The 22405-nt window shown below is 32.9% G+C and overlaps 1 protein-coding gene and 1 long non-coding RNA gene across 7 annotated transcripts in view; one reads left to right on the plus strand and one right to left on the minus strand.

Annotated features, from left to right (window-relative positions):
- LOC148611893 (uncharacterized) overlaps positions 1-2517 on the plus strand; it is a 28376-nt gene extending 25859 nt beyond the window's left edge. Inside the window, exons 9-10 of one of the 2 annotated variants that reach the window (XR_015924274.1) lie at positions 1147-1245; positions 2401-2517. This is a non-coding gene — a long non-coding RNA (uncharacterized LOC148611893). Of the gene's footprint in view, positions 1-1146; positions 1246-1535; positions 1928-2400 lie in introns of those variants that run through there. The other variant, XR_015924275.1, reaches the window with a different exon arrangement.
- The window catches only part of LOC148611894 (uncharacterized), a 49928-nt gene that overhangs the window by 1889 nt on the left and 25634 nt on the right, over positions 1-22405 (minus strand). For 3 of the 5 annotated variants that reach the window (XM_088592883.1, XM_088592882.1, XM_088592881.1), the window contains exons 2-6: positions 6548-6625; positions 5796-6024; positions 3721-3840; positions 1916-1987; positions 896-1067 (exon numbers count right to left, since the gene is read on the minus strand). In XM_088592883.1, the coding sequence (XP_088449009.1) occupies positions 896-1067; positions 1916-1987; positions 3721-3840; positions 5796-6024; positions 6548-6625 (671 nt within the window). Of the gene's footprint in view, positions 1-895; positions 1068-1915; positions 1988-3720; positions 3841-5795; positions 6025-6547; positions 6626-12454; positions 12562-14643; positions 14687-22405 lie in introns of those variants that run through there. The other 2 variants (XM_088592884.1, XM_088592885.1) reach the window with 2 other exon arrangements.

A 22405-nucleotide genomic window follows, 5' to 3' on the forward strand; every position in this document is an offset into this window, starting at 1 on the left:
TCAGTAAACATTGAAATTCAATCCGCACCATATAATCCGTCAAAGATGTTTGAAGAAAATAAGCAATGTATCAAAATTTATTTAATCCCAAGACACAAATAAGTAAAATGAACAATAAATACAAATATTTTGAATGTTGTAAAGTCGATTTTAAGAACATTCAAATTTTGAATTTCGCGAGGAAGCTGGGAGCTGACTTGTTTCTGTTTGGTATATGGCAGTAGAGTTTAGGGGTGAAATTTGTGCACGTTTCTTTTGGGTTTGAAATACTTGTTTGAGATTTTTGAAGAAGAGGAGGCAGTAGTATGGGCAGATCTATAATGTAGTTTCCTCTGATTCATTATCTTGGGGTTTAGGCAGTAATAAATCAAAGACCATAACAGTTTCCTGGTCATTTGTCTCTTCAAGAGTTTCATCATATTGTAATGTTTCAATTTCTTTAAGTGGGGACCAGTTTATGTTAAATTGTGACGGACACCCTGGCTCCGAGGCCGACACGACTGAAATGACAGGGGAAGTCGTTTGCAAACTGATAATGAATCGAATCTGAACGAGATTTGGGATTTGCCATATATATGGCGGTGAACAAATACAAAAAAATCATTATTTGGTTTACATGAAATCTTTTATTTCATTCAGGTGAAAACGAAACAAAACAGCAAAAAAAAAGATTAACCGGATATGCAATCGCAATTTGTTTATATTGTATCTATGGTGGCGGCCATGATTTATTTACGCATACCAGAAAAAGTAGTTCCGCCGATCACGCGAGTGGGAGGAGCCAGAAAGTCGATAACCTGCTAATGTACGGATACAGCAAAAAATAACCGTAAACCTTTATTCGTTTAACAAATAACCTCATTGCATGATAAAAGAAAACCTTATTCATACATACATGTTTATGTCCTAAAGAACTTTTTATCAAATTTAAGGTCATGATGGTCCATGTACTGTTATCTCTGACATACATGTCTTTCCGAGGGTTAAACTTTTCTTCCGTATGACCACCTAATCCAATAGCGTGGAAATGGACCGATGTATTTCTGGTGTAGTCATCTCTTTTCATACTGTCAATAAAACATATTTTGATATTTTTAATTCACAACAGTAAAGGAAATCAATTAAAACAACAGGTGTTATCTGCAGATCGTATGGTATGCTGGCAAGAAGTAATCGCGTCAAAGGACAGGAATGGTCCATCGAGTACGACAGGAGCGTCTTTATAAACTTGAAGCCGATTACCAGGTAATTTGCCACTTCCTTTTAACGAATCAATCTGCCACCAAAAAAGAAATATATCCCAGATTTCCGCAAATAATTTAGTCAGTTATCATTCCCGATGAATTTATAACGTACATACATCGCAAACAAAAATTTTGTATAATTGCATAATTCGTTCGTTCGTCCGTTCGTTGAGAACTTTTCCGTGCATTTCAATGAAATTATAACTCGATGTACCGAAATAATATGCCTGAATTCTGACAGTGAAATAGTCAAATTAAACTTTCAAAATGATGTTTTTTTTTTTCAAACAGTTATCACCCACTGCCTAATTCTTACAGAGAAAGACACTCTGAAAAAAAATCGTACAGGTTTATTATTCAAGAAACTCAAACAGACACACCGGTTCATCATTGTCCATTTGGATAACACATTCTGAATTGCTTCACTGTTTTACCCAATGCCTGATTCTTACAGAGACTGATACCCTGAATAAAGTCGTACAGGGTTATAATTTAGGAAAACTAAACAGACATACCGGTCTATCATTGTCCACTTGGACAACATAATCTGTTCTTTACATTGTACATAGAGAATTTTATACCTTACCATTCGAAAAAATATAATATCGCTATTGTAAGTTAAGAGTTATATCTCTTTGTCCATATATACACTTAAAGATTGAGAATCTTACCTCGGATCAAAAGAATGGACTTCACAGCCATGTTTTGCCATAGCATCGTCGAAGGAAAAATCGTTTGCTATTCTATAAAAAAAAACATGCTATTGATAATTCTATAACACTTGCATCTAGCTTACAAGGAATACATTTATTAAAATTGATTTACTTTTAAGCATATTACCAACAAATGGATTGAACACAAGCTCTTGAACTTGTCCTTTCTTTTATATCCCTTATATACATACGAACACATTTTATGAATAAAGTAGCATAAACAGGTTCTACAATTACAATATCTTAAGTAAGATCATGCGAAGCAAAACTGCAATCTCTTGACTGGGCAATCCGATAATCTACGTATTGCATGTATTTGAAACTATATGGTTTTCTACATTCTATAAACACTTGTATTTTTTCTTAATGAATTTGCTTTCATCAATTCAGCATTTTTTATACCCAAGACACAACAATACATTGTTATCATGTTATACTTGAAGGTAAATTGTAATGGTCTTTAATGTATGCCTATATCAAGAGAGCTTCAACAGGAAATAAATGACAGAAAAATCGTTAATAGATTGACTGAAATTGGATTAAAGTTGATATATTCTGTACACTTTATTGCTCTTTCATAAACAATTTGCGGTACAAGATCACATAAATTATCAGAATCCTGTCGGTAGTCGGGAAATGAACAGGTAAATTTAACGTGACGTTGGAGGAAATAATTATACTCCGCGCCTGAAAAGCGAGAAGTAGAGTGATCACGCTGTCCGTCTGTCCGTTCCCCCGTTTCCAATTTTATACCGCAATTCCTCTGAAACAGCTGAATGAACTTTGATAATACTTCCACAAATACTTAATCAAATAATGCCATTTACACCTCTTATTTTTCATTTGAATGATTTCTGAGTTTCCTTGCGCAAAATATGAACTAAGTCATTGGTCAGCAAAGATGGGGCCATCTTCTAATCAACCGATGAATGGAATTCGATCAAACTCCAAAACAAAAAATTCTGGTCAAAAGATACATTTGTGTCCCTCCTACTTTGTTTTTCCATTTAATGACTTATGGGTTTCATATATGTTTTAAGAGGACAGAGCCTAAGCTAGAGGGAGAAATGAGCAAAAACTTCTTCTTGTTTGTGCTTTTTGTAATAGATCACATAGACAAAAATGTAAGCATTGTTATTTTTCAAACATAATTTACAAAAAATTTTCCTTGTCATCATTTTTAGATTAGGGCTTAGGCACGGGATGGGGGTGGTATATACCTTCAAATGATTTGCTCTCAGTCTTTCTTATCTATTATATATAATCGAGTGTCCCTGTCCTTATTATGATATTGTTTTACAGACCGTAGACATTTAAGTCGGATTACCATTACATGATATTTATTGATTTTAACAAGGATATGACAATCGTTCGAATAATATTGTAAACCAAACAGAAATTTCATGTAAGAGTCAATAAATTCAGAATGTAAAGAAAAGATAATAGCGAGCAAGTATTCATAACCTTGAGATGTTGCTCGTAATAAGTTCTTAACCAAACCAGATGCAAAAATCAGTAATAAGGGTTAACATAGTGGCTTGTCAGAAAGGAAAATACTGAACTTCGCGAAAATAAAAGATGTGAAAAATACCTGTAAATTTTAAAATTTAAAGCATTTAAATTAATATTGCTTTTTTTCTATCGAAGGTGTGAATGTAACACTGGACAAGCGTTACCACTGTACCAGGCTTTATCAAGTGATTGTAACAAACAAACCACATATTGCCAACAATTCTGATTACTAATATAAAACGTACACCTACCCGAAGGAATAAACAAGGCATGGGCGTTTAATCGTGTAAGGCTTGTCCATACATATCCACCAATTTCCAACTTTTTTTATTTTTTTACATATATAGTCATTAGATCTATGCTGCAGATCCCTGTTGGAAAAGAAGCATATACATTAAAATCAAAGTAAGGAATATTACTGGCCAAGGCTATCTTTACATGTATCTAAAGTAAGCAATGAAATTATTCTCTCGCATCATCAAAATAGAATTAAGGTCGCCTTGCCTTAAAATTGATAAGATATCGATATTCCTCGACTACTATTACAATGAGAGATGAACGTTCGTAAATTGCGTTCCAAAGCCATATTCCATTGTTCCGATTTGTAAAGCGCTGCGTATAACATGCGAGAGTAACATTCCATTTAAGTACCAGTCCAAATAAAATTCAGACACTACCAATGGTTAATTGATTCATGGTGTAGATAAAAATCCACCAAACAAGCGATGCTTTTTCAGTTTACATGTGCTACATTATCCTGCATTCAGATCTGCACATTTTAGAAAATTATACATTCTTCTCCCACTAAAATCAACCAAATCAAACCAAATCAAGAACGATAACTCTTGCAATTTGCCAATTTCAAGTACAATCTATATATTTTTTTATCTCAAAAGCGCAACAACCAATTGAAAAACTAAAGACTTGTTAAGTGATCAGTAACTGTTTCTGAAAAAGAAATAAAACAGTATTTGGTGGGTTTTTTGAAATGCGTGAATCACCTCCTGTCTGATTTTTAAAGACTGCTACTTAATAAAAACTGACAGTAACATAATTTCAGATGTAACACGCCTTCTGATTGGATATCCCCTCCCCTCCCCCCTCTCACAGACAAAATTTTGAATGTGACTGTGACGTCATCAACTTTTTTGGCTGATTTACTCAAGACCTTTCAAAAATTTTGATACTAAATTCAAATTATAATACGTAGGTTATTTAGTCTGCACCACGTTAATTAGGTTATTTCGTTATAGACTGAAAAATGTATCAGTCATTCCTTTATTTTATTTAAATAACACTTATCTTATCGTAGGATAGATTTGGCCGGAGCAAAGATAAAAAAATATTCGGAAATCAATGCATTTTTCGATAAAATTGAGAGATACAAATGCTTGTTTTCTTGTTAGAGACAAATTATTCGATGTCAAGTTAGAAATAAAAGCGAATATATTTGTTTTTTTTTTCAAGACTCTGCAGCCCTTTTCACAAAAAGTCATAAGAGCAAAATTAGTCGTAAATTGTGACGTCACAATACTTAAATCTATTATGACATCATAACTTACGACTAATTTTACACTTACGATTTTTTTTTGTCAAAAAGGACCGCTGGACGTTTTGCTGGTTGTCTTGGGAATCAATACAATACAATACAATACAATACAATGTAATTTGGACAATAAATACCATTAAAACTGCGCTCAAAAGCTAGAGCTTAGAGTATGAATGGACGTACTGTAATATTCTAACATCTTTCAACAGAAGTTTTTTTTAAGAAACTTCTTATCGCTAGTACAATTTCTAATTGAAATCATGTTAGTGTTTAAAAAACACTATATGCTGATTCTGAATATCTTATAATTAAAATCTCTTCTGCCAAAGTATGAAGTAGAGTAATTACTCTTCATAAAAATCACGCAGGAGGTGATTTCAGTTTTATTTCTTGTTCAGAAACCATTATAGATCACATGACCAGTCTTAGTTTTTTTTTCATTTGGGGTTGCGCTTTTGAGATAAAACATATATAGATTGTACTTTACAAGAGTAATCGTTCTTCTTTGGTTTTTGATCAAATTAATTTGGTTGATTTTAGTTGGATTTTAAAGTGTAGTTTTCTTAAAAGTACAGATCTAAATACAGGAAGCACTAGGGTCACATAAAAATATAGCATACGTAGATAAAAAAAAAGCATCGTCTGGTCCATGGGTTTTCTACACCATAAATCACTTTACCATAGGCAGTGTCTTATTTTTATATGCACTGGTACTGAAATATCAAAGTTGTAACCCGAGTGATAAGCATCCATAAATGTTCATAAGTTAATACGAACCATTCCAGAAAGGCTGCCGACATCCACCAATCTGTTTTGTAGACATCGTCTGGAACGCCTTTATAAACAGGTAACTTTACTCTCCAATCTGATTCTAAGACAGGTATTACTGCCACCGAATTGCCTATTTCTGTGTTTTGAATGCCACTTAATTTAGCTGAAATATGATCTTGTGGTACAGGTATCTGATAATGTATGGTGTTTGGCGAGCTATCTTTGTCTATGAATCCTGAAATGATACCATTAATAAATTATATTAGATCACAAGAATTGTAAGCGTACAACCCCTAATAAAATGGATATGTTGAAAAAAGTCTATAATATTAGGAGGAACAGTACTCTATATATTAGTTTAGAAAAAATCAGTTCTATTATGATATGTCCATCTGTTCCATGAATACCATACGCGTTATGGTCACCGCGTCATAGTTTGTCAACCCCGAACGTAAAATTGTATAAGCAACTTGGCGGGTGTTTCTAGAAAAGCAGAGGACGCTTACCAAACCAGTGCACCTGGTACACATGTACATGCTCCCAGGTTTAGTGGAGTCCTAGTTGCTCATTTACGTTTATAACTTTGCATGTATACTTTTTAATTTGTGTGTGTGTTCTTTGTTTGTGTTCGTTTTACATGTATGGCCTTTGTCCCTGGATTACATTTATACTTGATCGAAATGAGAGTTGTTTGAAGACTTCTTTAATACATGAGCATGTACAAATAAACAAAAATAAACAAAAAAAAAAAAGATTACCTGTGTAATACAAAGTACCATATAGACAGGTTACGAGGAGAAACGTCACAGCTATCAGTTTAATCCAATGTCGTTGACCTGAAAATTTATTAAGAATTATTATGGCTTTCCGGACTGGTCGTTATAACTTATGACTTTTCAGTCCGGTCCATTATGACTTTCTAAAAATGGCTTTGATACGTCATAAACAGGTGCAAGTGTGTGGGTGTCAATTTCAGTTAATAAAAATAATTATTTGTTATTAATAACATGATACAGAAGTACATGTGAGCTAAAATTATTTTGCCATTTTTATTTTGAACTGAGTACATGAATGTATTGTTTTTAAAATTCCATGTACTCATTGACAATCAACAATTTATTAAAACTGGTTTATTCAAAACTGGTTGAATTAAAACCGGTTACCTTAAAACCGGTTAACTTAATAAATTAATTAATTCAGAAATGTGTTAGTCTTCATAACAGACCAGTTATATGTCCTCAATTAATAATAAAGATCCTTGGAAAACTGTAATAGTCTTTAGGGTTGCCTCATACCATTACAGTCTTCCTTGGGCCATTACACATAACTGATCCATTATGGGAAACACATTAATACTAATTTAGTCTATATAAAAACCGGTTAAACCTATAATAGACTGCATGGCAAGGAAAATAATGCACAGTATTTTGCTATAATGACCAGGCAAATGTATCCATAATGTAACTAACCGGCTAATAAATTAAGTCTGTTTAATCAACAATAAGTGTTACTTCATGTGAGTTTTGTTACTTTGTATGTATGATTTTAGTTACTTTATTTTCTTTGTTGTGTATACCTGTTTTCCATGTTTGGTCTTTTTTCCTGGATTACATTCTTCTGATTACCGCTATAAACTTGGTTCCCTTGATTATTCTTTATAATGATTTAGTACAGGCTAATTAGAGATTAAACACGACAACTTATTTGAACACTCATTTCTAGTTAAACACCTTTTTCAGGATATTACGGAAGATATCCGAAAAAAAATACCGTTACATTGTTGACATAAGATATGCATGCGATGCATTTTTGTAGAATTAATGAAACGAAATATAATAAATTGAAACGTGTTTTTATGACTTCATTCGTGATTCCTTCTATCTTTAACCCAAAGTCGAACCAACTAAATCTCTTCGAATGCGTCTAAATTTTAGCTACGTAGGAATGAAAACCATACAAGATTATAGTCATTTATCAACAGTTGGTGCAGAGAATGGAAGAGGACTTGCAGGACCATGAAGGAACTAGTACAATATACCGATATGGCATTTCTTGATGACCTTGTGAGTTCAGTATTGGGATTTGGCATACGTCATTAGTTAAAGCATTTTTGCCGTATAGGTATAGGCATGCACTAAACTGACCAAATGACTATGAACTCTAACGTATGGCTACATTAAGTACGGTGTCGCAAAACGTTAAAATTATTTACATTTACATGTATATTTCATGTTCATTTTATCATCCATTTCATTTTTCATCGTCTGAATATAGCTGAAATATTGCTGCTCGGACGTTAAACCCCAACAATCAATCAATCAATCAAGTACATGTATGAAATTTGTCTCTGAAAAATTGTTCAGAATCTATCTTCCCGATGAATTTTAAGACAACTGCTAAATCAACACAGTCATCCTCGCATGCTGATCTCTGGACAACTCCAAGACAAATGTTGACACTTATTTTCATCCTTGTCACATATCAGTACTATGATCATATTAAAATATGCAACCCAAAATACTAGGTTTCTGATGAGGAACAACTATTAACCTTTTTTCAGGGGAATATGGTGAGTGTATTGTTTTTAATTCATGCATACCGGAACGGACGTATTTATAAAACAGGATTTTTTTTTATTAGACTGACATGCCGAGATAAGGATCGCCATTCCTCTAAACTAAAACAAAAAAAAAACAAAACAAAACAAAACAAAACAAAACAAAACAAAACAAAAAAAAACAGAATTTAACAAATTGAAAACAGGCAGCTTAGTTGATTGATGGATTATTGGTTTAACGCCATATATATTCTCATTGAAACACGTGTGCAGAATACCAACATTTGCAAAATGTACTATAAGTTTTATGTTATTAGCAACAGATGTAATATTATGCTACTTTATGTAAACACTCTTTTATAGATGTCTTCATTCAAATACCATTAAATTAACTTTTTCGCCATTCTAGCTTCATTTTATTCTTATTTCAATATGGCAAAAACGTACAATCTCCTTTTCCAGGCGAATAAACACCTCCATTATCAAAGAATGTAAAATAAAAACTCCATAATATAGCCCTTGATTTTTTACTAACTCTTAAAACAATTAACAAATACTAAACGAATTATTATACATCCATTTGTTGCGAAACATAGAGAAAACATGCTGTACTTTATTGCACGGTTCAGACTAGCCACTAACCTTTAACTTCCGGTAACTTCAGTGCACGTGTACTGAGCCGATGAATACCGTTGGGCGTGAATTAATTCAAACAAAATTAGTAAGCGTAAATAAGATCAAACACAGGGGAATTATGTATGAATTCAAACAAAACAGACCAAGAGTGAATTTATTTTTAAGTGTAACCCACTTTTGCCAATAATGGACTTACAAGGTCATCAGATTTATAGTAAAAGAAACCAGTTCAACAATCCCTTAGTGTATACAATGTAAAACGTTCTGGGATTAGTTTTTTTTTAATACGATTCATTTGTGTTTTTGCTTTGCTTTTGCCTATGTGTTTGTTTGTTTTATTTGTCTTTTTGTTGTTGTTTCTTTGTTGTTTGTTTGATAATTTGTTTTTTGTTTTTTTGTTTGTTTTTTTTTTTTGTAAATTTATTGATGTATATGAAAAATCCTTTAACTTGGTATTTGAAACAGGTAAAATTCCAGAGTAGTGGCTATTGGAATCTGTAAAATATTTTTTTTATAAAAAAAGGAGATAAATATAATCCAAAAAACTATAGACCAATACATAACTATAGTGAGCTGCTTTGGAAACTCTCCACGTCTGTACTGAATAATCGGCTACATAGATTTTCGGATACTTTTTTCTTGATCAAGGAAAAGCAAAGAGGATTCCGAGAAGAACATTCCGCCGCTGATAATATTTTTTGTTCTTAATTCATTCTCTACTCGAAGTTTCTTAAATTTAGAAAAAGAATCTGTATTGTGTATCCGTTGATTTCGAAAAGGTATTTGATACCGTAAAGAGAGACACCCTTGGGCAAACAATGATACTTAATAAAATAAACGGATAATGTTAATGGTCACACACAATATACACCAAACATTGAATCTTGTATAAGTAATAATGGTCAGCAATCATACCATTTTACCAAGCGTAAAAGGAGTGTGTCAGGGTGAAAATCTGTTCCCCCTTCTCATTTTCTTTATTTATGAATGATCTGGAGAACTTTCTAAAAAAATGTTATGTGCTTAAATACAGTAACAACTAGTGCGACTGAAAAGGAATTAGAATTATTTTTGAAACTTTTTTGTCAGTATATATTCTGACGACAATGTCATTATGGCTGAATCGGCAAGTGATCTGCAATACTCATTGAACAAATTTAGTTAATACAGTAATATATGGAAATTAAGAGTTAATGTCCAAAAAACAAAATTATTAATCTTTTAAAAAAATAGACAACCTAAGAATATGGATTTTGTCTGCAACAATTCTGCTGTAGAAATCGTAAATGATTTTAACTACCTGAGTGTACATTTTTTTGAAGAGTGGAACTTTAATACCCGCAAACTCCATTTAACTGAACAGGCAAATAAAGCCATGTATAGTCTTTTGAAAAAGTGCGAGTCAATAATATTTCAATTAAATGCCAGTTGGATCTGTTTGATAAACTTGTCAAACCAATTCTCACTGTATGGTTGTGAAATATTGGGCTTTGGGAATAGCGAAATTATAGAAAAAAACCATTTCAAGTTTTGTGAACTTCTACTCCGAGTTAAACCAACAACGCCTAGCTCCATGGTTTATCTAGAACTAGGAGGCTGTCCTTTATCCTTAAATATTAAAATAAGAATGTTTTCTTTTTGAATGAAACCCTTGAACGGATCATAGAAGAAATTAAGTATCAGTCTTTGCAAAAATCAGACAGGAGGTGATTCATGCATGTCAACAAAAAAAAACCCAAATTCAGTTTTATTGCTTGTTCAGAAACCGTCCTAGACCACATAACCAGTCTTTGTTTTTCATTTGGATGTTGCACTTTTGAGATAAAATTTATTGTACATGAAATAAGCACTTTGCAAGAGTTATCGTTCTTGATTTTGTTCGATTTGGTTGATTTTAGTGGGAGATACATATATGATTTTCTCAAAAGTGCAGATCTGAATATGGAAAGTACAACTGTTTCTTAAAAATATAGCATATGTAGATTGAAAAAGCATTCTTAGATTGGTGGGTTTTTCTTCATCATGAATCACTTTAATAGGGACAGTGCCTGAATTTTATATGGACTGTTACAATTGCTTATAAGCTGATAATCAACCTAACAAACACAACATCCTTCTCGTCATCTTGGCTTAAAAGTATTGAAAAACATTTGAATGAATGTGGCCTGCAATACATATGGCTTTATCAATTTGTTTATAATGGTAAATGGTTAAAAAGCACTTTCGAAAAAAAACTCTTCATGACCACTTAAACCAAATATGGCATTCAAATACTGAAAATGGTGCTAAAACATTGAAAAAAACAAACTTCTCAAAAAAGATCATGGTATTGGAAAAATATTTTTGTATGCTTACATGTATTGATAAAAAATATTACAAATCTTTCTAAATTTCGGGTTATAGATCATAAACTTACAATTGAAAGTGGAAGATGGAGGAACATGTATAGTGATAACAGGATCTGTCATTTTTGCAGGTATGGCGATAGGTGATGAATATCATTATATACTAAAATGCAAGTCCTTCATGATAGAAAGAACAGTGTATATAGATAAGAAGTCTTGAAATGCAACTTTTTTTAATTCAATAAATATTCAATAAACTAATGAATACCACAAAAAAAGTCTGAACTCAGTAAGTTGTGTCAATTAATCACAATTATTAATAAAAATAAAAAGATTCATTTACACATCACCCTAATTTTATCCATCGCACCTTAACCTACATCTTGTTATATTTGCTACTTATCTTTGTATCTATCTATCTTAATTTTTTCTTAGATTGTTATTTTTTACTTCAAACTTTGTTCATCAACAATTGTAAATTAATATTGTAAAATATGCATGTTTATTTGCATACCAATGTTTGTTTCTACATCGGTTTAGCAGAATGAAGTATATACTGTATATATATTTTACACTAAACGACTGCATTCCCCTCTTTTTTTGTTGTCGCATGAAGGTTGCCTTCTTTCATCACATTTTTATTGAAGCAGAATTGAATTCAAGACATAACCAAATTAAGTACTTCTCCGTCTAAGAATCGGGCAAAATGTAATAATGTGTGGCACATGAAGGGAAAAAACGCAGAGATTTTATTGCATTAATCAATTAATTTTACCTGATAACTGCCAGAAATAACCATCAAAGTGTTTATAAAATTTGCCTTTTTAAGATATTAATAGGTCAAATTCAGTTGAAATGCATTAGGGGAAAATGGCGGGGAAATTTTTCCGCACTCTTTCCCTATATCAGCAGTCAAAAAATATCTAACAGGATAATATTAAAAACTTTTTTGGTTGTTTTCTATATGTAACTGAATATATTTTAGGCAAAAATGACTAAATTAGAGAAAACGATGTTCCACCCATTTCCTGATTCTTACACAGAATGGTACTTAACAGTCTAGACGATTTAAAAAAAATTATCCAAGTTATCGAAATATTACTAATTACATGTACATTGTAACTGACCTTCCATTTGGACTTCTAAAAACCAATTCCTCACAGACTATCGACTACAGACCCATCATGTATATAACATTAACATTAAAAATAAGAACGTCTCTAAATTACACGGCAGACTGTTAGATACAGATTATTTTAACCAGTAACTTATGACGTGTGTTTTTTATAGAAAGATTACATTATACTGGAGTTGACTTCTTATGATTTTGAAGTGAATTGCATGTCAGGGCAGGTTTCACATAACTTTGACATTACCTTTTATTCACGACATTTTAAGCTTAATTATGTGAAAGACAAATACAGTTTTGTGTAAAATTATTTGAAGTAGTATTATCTGCGTAACGTTTGAAACATGGTATATACATGTAAATAGTGAACTCCACTTGAAAATCAGATGAATTTCATGCTTGATTTTTTTATTCTTTTGATTTCTTATAGTACCTGTTTCATTTAGTTTGTTTACAGATATTTTGACAATGATTTACATCATGAATACAGTGAACCTGTCCAAACCGAACTCTCAATAGACACATCTGTACATCAGTGCTCCTTTTCACAAAAAAACGTAGGTGTAAAACTAATCGTAAGTTATGACGTCACAATACTTTGATTTACTATGACGTCAAATCTTACGACTAATTTTACACGACTTTTTGTGAAAAGGGCCACAGACACTCTCTGAACCTGAGTTAACCAAACATCTGTCTAAAACAAACAAATTAAACAGTTCAAAAGGGTTCGATTCAGACAGGTTTCAATAAGAGACGAAGTCCAGGAATACATTGTTCATTTTTCAAACACTTATATCTACCCTTGATACATCTCTATATTCTAATCATATTAACATATGTAGTAAAACCTGTATAAACAAAACCCCTCCTTAACTGTAAACTTTGTCCCGTTTCGACAAGTGTTCGGTTAATCCAGGTTCATAATACATTTAGATTTAAACGAAGGTACTCAAGTACCAGTCCACGTAAAATGCAGACACTACCAATGGTTAAGTGATTCATATTCAAGAAAAAGCCATCAAACAATCAATGCTTTTTCAGTCTACATATGCTATATTTTCACATAACAACAACCTTGTCTGCATTCAGATTTGCACTTTTTTTAGAAAATCGTACATTTATATCCCACTAAAATCAACCAAATCAAGAACGATGACTCTTGCAAAATGCAAATTTCATGTACAATCTATATGTTTTTATATCAAAAGCGCAACAACCAAATGGAAAACTAAGACTGCTTATGTGATCAGTTACTATTGCTGAGCAAGACATAAAACTGATTTCGGTGGGTTTTTGACATGCATGAATCACCTTCTGCCTGATTTTTATATAGACTGCTACTTAAAAATTGTCAGGTTAAGACACGTTTTCGGTCAATTCAAGTTTTGGTTTAAACAGATTTCACTCATATTTGATTGATTGATTGATTGTGTGGGTGAGTTAACTCACGTTTTTACGAGCTTTTGCTTTCTTTTTAGTTGTCTTTTTAAATAAATGACATCATGCAAACATATACAATTTTAAAGGATGCAACTTTGACTTAAAACAATTTTTAGGTGAAAAAATCAGTTCCAAGTGAAGCACAATTATCATACATATGTACATGTTAAGCACTTCAACTCATAACAGTGTGAGTATTTAGCGTTTTTCGCTATCTTGCTGTATCTGCTTTTCGTTACATATCATTATCTTTTTTTACCGCATACAACCGATGATGTAAAAAAAACATCATTTATAAAGTAATGCTCATGTTGTATTACATTTACTAACGAGAAAGTAGGTCTCAGATAATGAATGCTATATTTTTTATATAGCTTAGTTGCTGTGGTGTTCTAGAGCGTTAGTGCAGACAGAGAAGGGGTTTGAAACCCGCTAAAGCAGCGACCGTATTTGCATCGCAAATGTAAAGCCTTGCCAAGATTCTAATATTTGCATCGATCATTATACTGTGACTTGTTTACATGTACAAGTATTATGTAACTATGTTTTGATAGATCATTCATTGATCGAATGATTTTATACATGTTTAAGAGCAACGCATTTGAAATTAAACAGAACATATTAAAAATGAAAACTGCAATTGGATATTTTGATTTTTGTCATTTGTTTGTTTAAAAAAAGCTTAAGTAAAAATTGCAACGAAAAACGAGAGAACAGATGAATTGAAACCAATTTGATACTTACAGAAAAAGAAATATCCCATTGTTTAAGTAAATCCGCCGAAGAAGTCTCGTTCTGATACACGAGCCGATATGGCAATCTATAACGAAATCGAAGGAACATCGGAATTTCGAAGATAATTCAAGTACAAAAAAAAAGTTTTCAAAATGGCCATAAACAATTAATGTTTGTTTGTTTGGGGGCAAAGCATAACAAATCGAACAGAAATAATAATACAAAGAAAATTTTGAACTATCAGGATTTGTGTAAAAGTAATTTTATCAAGAAACGCTGACCAATATGAAAATGCCAAAACTGCAATAATTGACATAACAAATAAATAACATTCCAAAGGAAAAATGAACTAAATTAGTAAAAATACAAATAAATCATGATAAAACAAGGAAAGGGATGCCAATATTTCGGTTGTACGGTCTTCGTCGGGGGCGAAAAACACTCGCCAAGGAGGAAAAGACAAGAACTACCAACCCAGACTAAAGGAAATCATATGGCCTTCAAAATGTTGACCTTGAACATTGTATGATAAGATTTACACTTGCTTTGGTAATTACATAACAAATATAGCATTATTTAAGGAAAAACTCTTTGTATCTCCTACAATTCGTCTCCAGAATATTATCAAGATTTGTCAACATGATCAAACATTTTAGACTGACACGATTTTTTTCTTTTCCACGGGATACGTCTTTAAAATAGATTCACACATTTTAAAGTGTTCTTACCTAATGGAACATTTCAAAGTACACATTCGTTTTTACTATTTTTCAATAATTTTATTAAATGAAAAATACCCGCTAAATATGAATGAGTGGTGTCAGGGGTTTGAGGAAGCGAGGGTGGACTCAAAACCCTGACTTGGGAGGATGTAAATATTCATGAAAAAAAAATAATTATACAGTATTTAGAATTGATTTATTATTATTTATAATTGTTACAGTATAAAACATTAATAAATGAATTATTAATATTCATAATTGAGTTATAAATATAAAAGAAAAATTATTTATGAATATTTATAATTGAAATATTTATAAATATAAATAAATAGGCATTTTGTCCACTTTGGCATGCCGCACAAAGAACAGGGTAAATATCAAGCTATGACACTTGACTTGGTTTTGAGGGAAAATACTTAAATGAAAAATAAAAGAACAGGGTTCCAATTTCCCCTATTCTTGTGTACCAAAGTTCGTGCTTTTTTTTCTAAAATGCCTCTATAAATGATTTTTGACAATTCTTTAATGTAAAAAAAAATAGATGAAAATTACTGATTGAAACTCCTTGCTCTATTCGTTGAAAAACATTAGGAAAATTTAAGGTTTTCAATAAATACACTAAGTCGAGCACAAATTAATATCGTCGCCATGTAACCTCAGATTAATTAGAAGTATTTGATGTACCTGTGTTTATTCAAAGGACTGTTGAGCAGTAAATAGTGATGTATTCGATTTTATTAAAAAAAAGTTGAAGTGAACCCCCCCCCCCCCCCACCAATATCTGGGATCACTCTTTTCCTGGTTACATACTAGAGGGGCTGCATATTTGATAGTTGGAGTTAGCCCTTGAGATGCAATGTTCCATAATTTCTTGCGAAATTCGAAGGTTTGTAGTTGGTTTTTGTTTTGAGCCATGTTTACATAATGCTAATAGATATTGCAAATTGAAAATTTTATAGCTTCGTCCGTATTTTAGTGTCATTTACAGAGTTATTCATAATTTTGAATAATTAACATGAATAAGTACTTTTAAAATGTCTTTCCCGAGAAACGGTTAGAAGCAACATATACTTTATAGATAAAATGCACTTACATGTTATTATACATGTACGGTTTACCTCAGGAACATGTTAAACATGACAAATATGGCAAATATGGAAATACATCTTTTAACTAGTTCCTGAACTTTTTTTCCCATTCAGAGATAAAATACAAATGTACCACATGACGTGTGAAGATTAAGAAAAGTATCGCTTACATGTTATTTTTTTTCCATCATATTCATTTGCAAGAAATTGGTGGTATCTGTATTATGTCCAGTAAAAAAACTTGCATAGTATTTATCTTCATCTGAATTCGAGCCGTCATACATGTATAAAATTGAATTACATGTACATGTAAATTAATTGGTCCTTGTATTTCTTATACATGTATCTTAGCAATGGTAACAGATTATGTTTTCACGACTAATGAAAAAAAAACTATTTATCCAAGACGGACATATTGAAACTAAAATCACATTAAGGTTTGGCGGTCTTTGTCCACAGCTTTAATTGGCAAATAATATATACAATATAGATATATGCAAAGATTTTCAATAAATAAATTATTACATGTACCACTAAACATTATAACTAATTTAGATTTTATTTCCATCAGAGAAAAGATAAGAATACCAGGCCGTCCAATTATTTCCCATTGTGGAAATTTCGTAGACTTCTTGACTAATTTTTGCTTCCTATATTTAAAAACCAAGGAACTAATGTACAAGACAGCTCGGAACTTTTACAGTTTTCATATGACAACAAATATCCTATGTTTCTATGACATGACAAGCATGTATGCAAGCATGTTAAGTGATTCACCTAATTAATGCGGCTGAAAACGTTTTAGAATATGCTACTGTGAAAGTAATATAGTTCACTGGGTACCACTAAATTTAGTTCCAAACGAAAAAGAGATTTCAATTGTGTAATGAAGTGTATACTAAAAAATCTCAAAACCACGAATTCAAGAATCCACAAACTTGTGTTTCTTCTCTAATCCATGAAAATTGGTATCCACGAATTAAAGTACTTTCACACTCAGTATACTTTTGAGCAATGCGAACTTACTTCTAATATTAAAATTAGTTCTTTATATGATGTGCAATAAGGACGGTCCCTAGCCCTGACATATGCAACATACAAGCGAAGACTTTATTAACTTAATGGTTGATAAGTTCTTAAATAAGCACAACATATCATTAGTTCAGAGATAATGGCTTTATTTTCTTTAATGTGTCTTTTGATCAGGTTCAAATGTTATTTAACATTGCTAATAAGAACCTTAACTATTCAAATTTACATGTACATATGTACTTATACGTTTTCTAAGTCCTCATTAATTTTTTTAGAGAAAGTGCAATTAAATCGAAATGGAATAAGGTGAAACTTTTCGACACTTAAGACTTAACAGTAGTCCAATGTGCCTAATGCATAATCTCAACAGGTTTAATTCATTAAAAAGTAACTCGACTGCAAAATATACAGCTTGTTCTGCCCACTAGCAGGTGAAACTTTTCTCCCTTGAGACCGCCTCAATGATTGCGAGCTGGAACGTGCAGACATTATACGAAACGGGAAAGCTATCCAGGCTGCAATAGAAATGCATTTGGAGCATTACAACCTTGATATTTGGGACGAAGTTAGATGGACATCATCTGGAGCGGTCATACTATCTTCAGGACAAACTCTACTGTACTCTGGACTACCAAACGAGGATGGTAACCATCAACATGGAGTAGGAATCTTACTCAAAAAGAAGGACAAATCATCACTCATCGAATGGAATCATGTGAGAGAAAGAATTATCGTGGCAAGATTTATATTAAGGATACAAAAAGTAACAGTCATTCAATGCTAAGCTCCTACAAACGTAGCAGACGAAGGAGACAAAGAGGAGTTTTACAACCACCTCTAAGCTACCATAGATTGAATAACACCACACGGGAGACAACTCATCTTGAGGGAGGAAGGAATTTGTAATATCAACGAAAATGGAGAACTCAGAATGCAGATTTTTGCTCCCAGAACGATCTGGTCATATTTGCTCCCTCAACGATCTAGTTATAGGAGTAAGACATTCCCGCTCCCTCACAGTATATACACAGAACAATCTGGGTATCTCAAGAAATGAAAACTAGAAACCAGATAGACCACATAACAGTCGCTAGGAGATGGAAAAAGAGCATGACAGACATTAGAGCTTATCGAAGTGCTGATATTGCATCCGATCATCAACTTGTGGTGGCTAAATTTAAGATCAAGATAGCCAGGGAAATTAGACAAGATCAGATCAGAAGCAGAAAGTATAACATAAGGAAGAGGCGCAGTAGACAAACGATGGGCGAGAGTGAAGTCCACTTATGACACCACATGCCAAGAAGAACATAGATTCTCAAAGAAGGAATACAAATCATGGTTATCCGAAGATACAGTCGAGACAACTGGGAAGCGTACATGTAGGTCTGTTAAGATACAACTTGACCAGGTCAAGACAAGATTGCTGCAAGAATTGTTAGACGACGGAACACATTAGAATTAGGAAAGAAGTAAAGAGAAAGACCAGACAGTATAAAAGAACCTACATCAACGAGCTCGCTTCAAAAACAAAGGGCAGAAATGACACCAAAACTGTGTACAATATCACATGTCGACTGGCAGGTAGAAAAACGAACACGTCTAAACCAGTGAAAGACAAAGATGGCAATGTGATTACAAACCTAGAGGGACCAATTTTAAATGGAGAAGATATACAATATGCTCCTAATCTACCTCCTAGAGAAGACCTTGATGTTGATACTTGCCCGATCACGAAGGATGAAATTATAAAAGCCTTATGGAGAATCAGGACCGGAAAAGCCCCAGGGCCGTTCAAAATTTGCATCTGAGGTCTTATAGTCCAAGCTTGAAAATACCTTCAACACCTTGATTGATTGACTGATTGTTGGGGTTTAACTCCCGAGCAGTAATAGTTCAGCTATATCCAGGCGATGAACATGAAAGAGATGATAAAATAAACATGAAATGATGATGAAATGAAAAATTAGATGGGATACAAGGATAATGTGGTCGACAAGTTTTGATTGCCACTGGAAATAGGGAGAGGTGAGTAGGGTCAGGCAATTTAACCTTCTGTGGCGGAGCCCAAAGGTTTCTACTCCGGTAGAATACCACAGAAAGATAATTTATCTTGCCAGGAACGCGGCACCTTTCCTACCACGTTGCACCACTATGATTTTCAGGTCAGATTTTCCGTATTAGAGCATGACCACCCAAGCATGTAAAAAGCCAGGGCTACCCCATTCTACCACCTGAAGAACACAACCCAGTTGCTCTGAGAGCAGAGCCCCCTAGGACCGAACAGGATTCTGAGCACTATTAAGCCGCCTTTTAAGACTAGCTTAGCGATGTTGTGGGCCTATTCTTTTGACACCTGGACCTGCATAGGTCACTACATCATCTTGCATGTCCTGTTTGAAAACATCTGGTAAACAGTGGAAATCCCTCGGGAGTGGAGTTTATGTTACATCATTAAGCTTCTGAAGCAGGGCGACCTGAACAACTGCCAAAAACTGCAGAGTAGTTCAGCTTCTCTCCAGATTCCGATGCGACCGATCATGTATTGACCAAATTGCCACGTTACGTGTCAGCATGGAGCAGTCTATAGAATGGCAATCACCCATCTACATTTTGTACATCAACCTCGTGGACTTTAAGAAAGCCTTCGACATAGTTGACAGAAATACACTTTCAAAAGTACTAATACACTATGGAATCCCTGTTTAATAGTAAAGATTATTCAAAGACTCTACAAAAACACCAAATGCCAAGTCATCCACAATTCAACACTCTCACCATCCTTCAATGTACATACAAGAGTACACGAAGATTGTCTCCTGTCACCCCTTATTTTCAAAACATGTGTCCAAGCATTTTAATTAGATATAATATACAATCATGAATTTACTCATACATTGCTTCTTGCCTTATTGTTTTTTTTGGGTTGCTAAAAGTACGATGTATACCACGTGATCAATTCAGATTGGCCATGCATAATTGATTGTGACGTGGGCTGCTTCACTGCACTAGTCCCAGACTTTCTCCTGCTATCGCAGGGGTAGCGTTCCGGCCTGCACGAGGCCCAGACTTTCTTGTCCTCTGATATAGTTTAGAAAAAAAAAGAGATGCAGCTCCTCGTCCAGTTCATGGCTACAGACAAAGCTATGTCGTGTTTAGGCCAAGTAAATTTCATCAAACCCTCACCAAAATATGGGGTGGTTGGAAAGATTTTATTTTATATTGTTTACTCCTTACCAGATACATTTGTATTTGCTGGCCTAATTTTAGCTATTTGATGTATAGACATGTTATAAATCCACAGCTACACCAGTTTCAGAGAAGAAACATTATTTTGGTTACTAAGAATTGAAAGATTTGTATGTTATAGTGTCTAAATACAAGAAATGTACGTGAAAAAAAAATCATGATTTTGAAATTCCTGTCCCATTTATTTTTTGAAAAAATGTCATTTTTTTAGGAGTGGGGAGGAATGTAAATCTTGATTGAATCTTTAATTTCATATGCCCTCCCTTAATATTTATATAATATTTTCATTTTATCCTCATCGTAAAGTTGACTGGCAAAAAAAAATGAAAATTTGCCATATCCCTGAAAAAATTATGATTCATTTGTTATTGAAATTTTTTTTTAGCAACATTGAAAATCCATTAAAAATGGCCAGGGCCTAAATGTACTGCTGTTTCTAGACATTGTAGCTTTGAAAGAGGTTTGTATTACTAAGCTTGTCAAATGTTTTCGAGTACTCATTGCCATTCTTCTTCTTATATCATAACTATATTAATTTCATCTTAGAGAACCTGATTTGAAGCAATATGTTCTCTTGCAGCGAACACTGGTTGCCATAATATTTGATAGTCAATTTTCTAGCTCGACCAACCTGAATATGGGAAGTGGCTAACAAAAATAAATACAACAAAGAATTAATTTTACATTCAGTGTTTTCTCGGTCCATTATGTATAAAGAGAGTGGATATTTACAATGATGATTGTCTACATTGTACGTTGGATAGTCTCAGCATGGAATATAGTGAACCAAAATGGAAACAGTAGACAACATGCGCTCCGTTAACCAAAAGGGGATTTTGACTCATGATAATGTAAGCACTACTATATATACGAATAAAAATTGCGCATATTATATTACGAATATTGATATATCATATCATACAGGTATTTTTACTGCTATGTAAAATTTATTCATTCAACATTGATCTTCTTAATTAAAATATCAATTTCAAATTTCGTAGATATCGTAGAAATCATTTAGTTCTTCAAATAAATGAGGTCATTTCATAATCTTTATTCGGGTGCAAAGAAGTTCGTTATAAAAACTTCCATAACAATTATTTTATCAAAAGAAAAAGACCATTTACAAAAAAAGTTTTGAAAAGTATTTTACTTATTGTATAAAACAAAACCTTGGAATTCAAAAAGTACGATCCATATCAATATGATATTGGTAGTGTTGGTGCACGTAATTCGCCGTTATGACTGTATATTTGTACACATTCAAAATTATTTCACATGATTTTCACACGAATTTCACATGAATTTCACCTGAATTGAACAAATAAACTAAGTGACAGAGTTCACGTGAAATTCGGGTGAATGGAGCCTTCACGTGAAATTCACACGAAATGTTCACATGAAATTCGCGTTTAATGAATTTCAAATGAAAATCATGTTAATTTCATGTGAATTTCACATGAATTTCACGTGAAGCTCGATTAACATGAATTTCACGTGAAAAATATTTGCCTGTGTAATACCTCAAATGGTTTGCTTATTAGGATGAAGATACATTTGTACATGCAGTGGTGGTGCACTTAATCCACTGTTAAATGTATATACATGTATATGTAGAACTCAATATGTTTCCTGTAGGATGAATAAACATATACGTAAGATAAAATAACAACACGACTG

This window comes from Perna viridis, chromosome 7, assembly GCF_037379345.1.
Source record: "Perna viridis isolate PV_CMFRI_1.1 ecotype Kerala chromosome 7, ASM3737934v1, whole genome shotgun sequence".
NCBI lineage: Eukaryota > Metazoa > Mollusca > Bivalvia > Mytilida > Mytilidae > Perna > Perna viridis.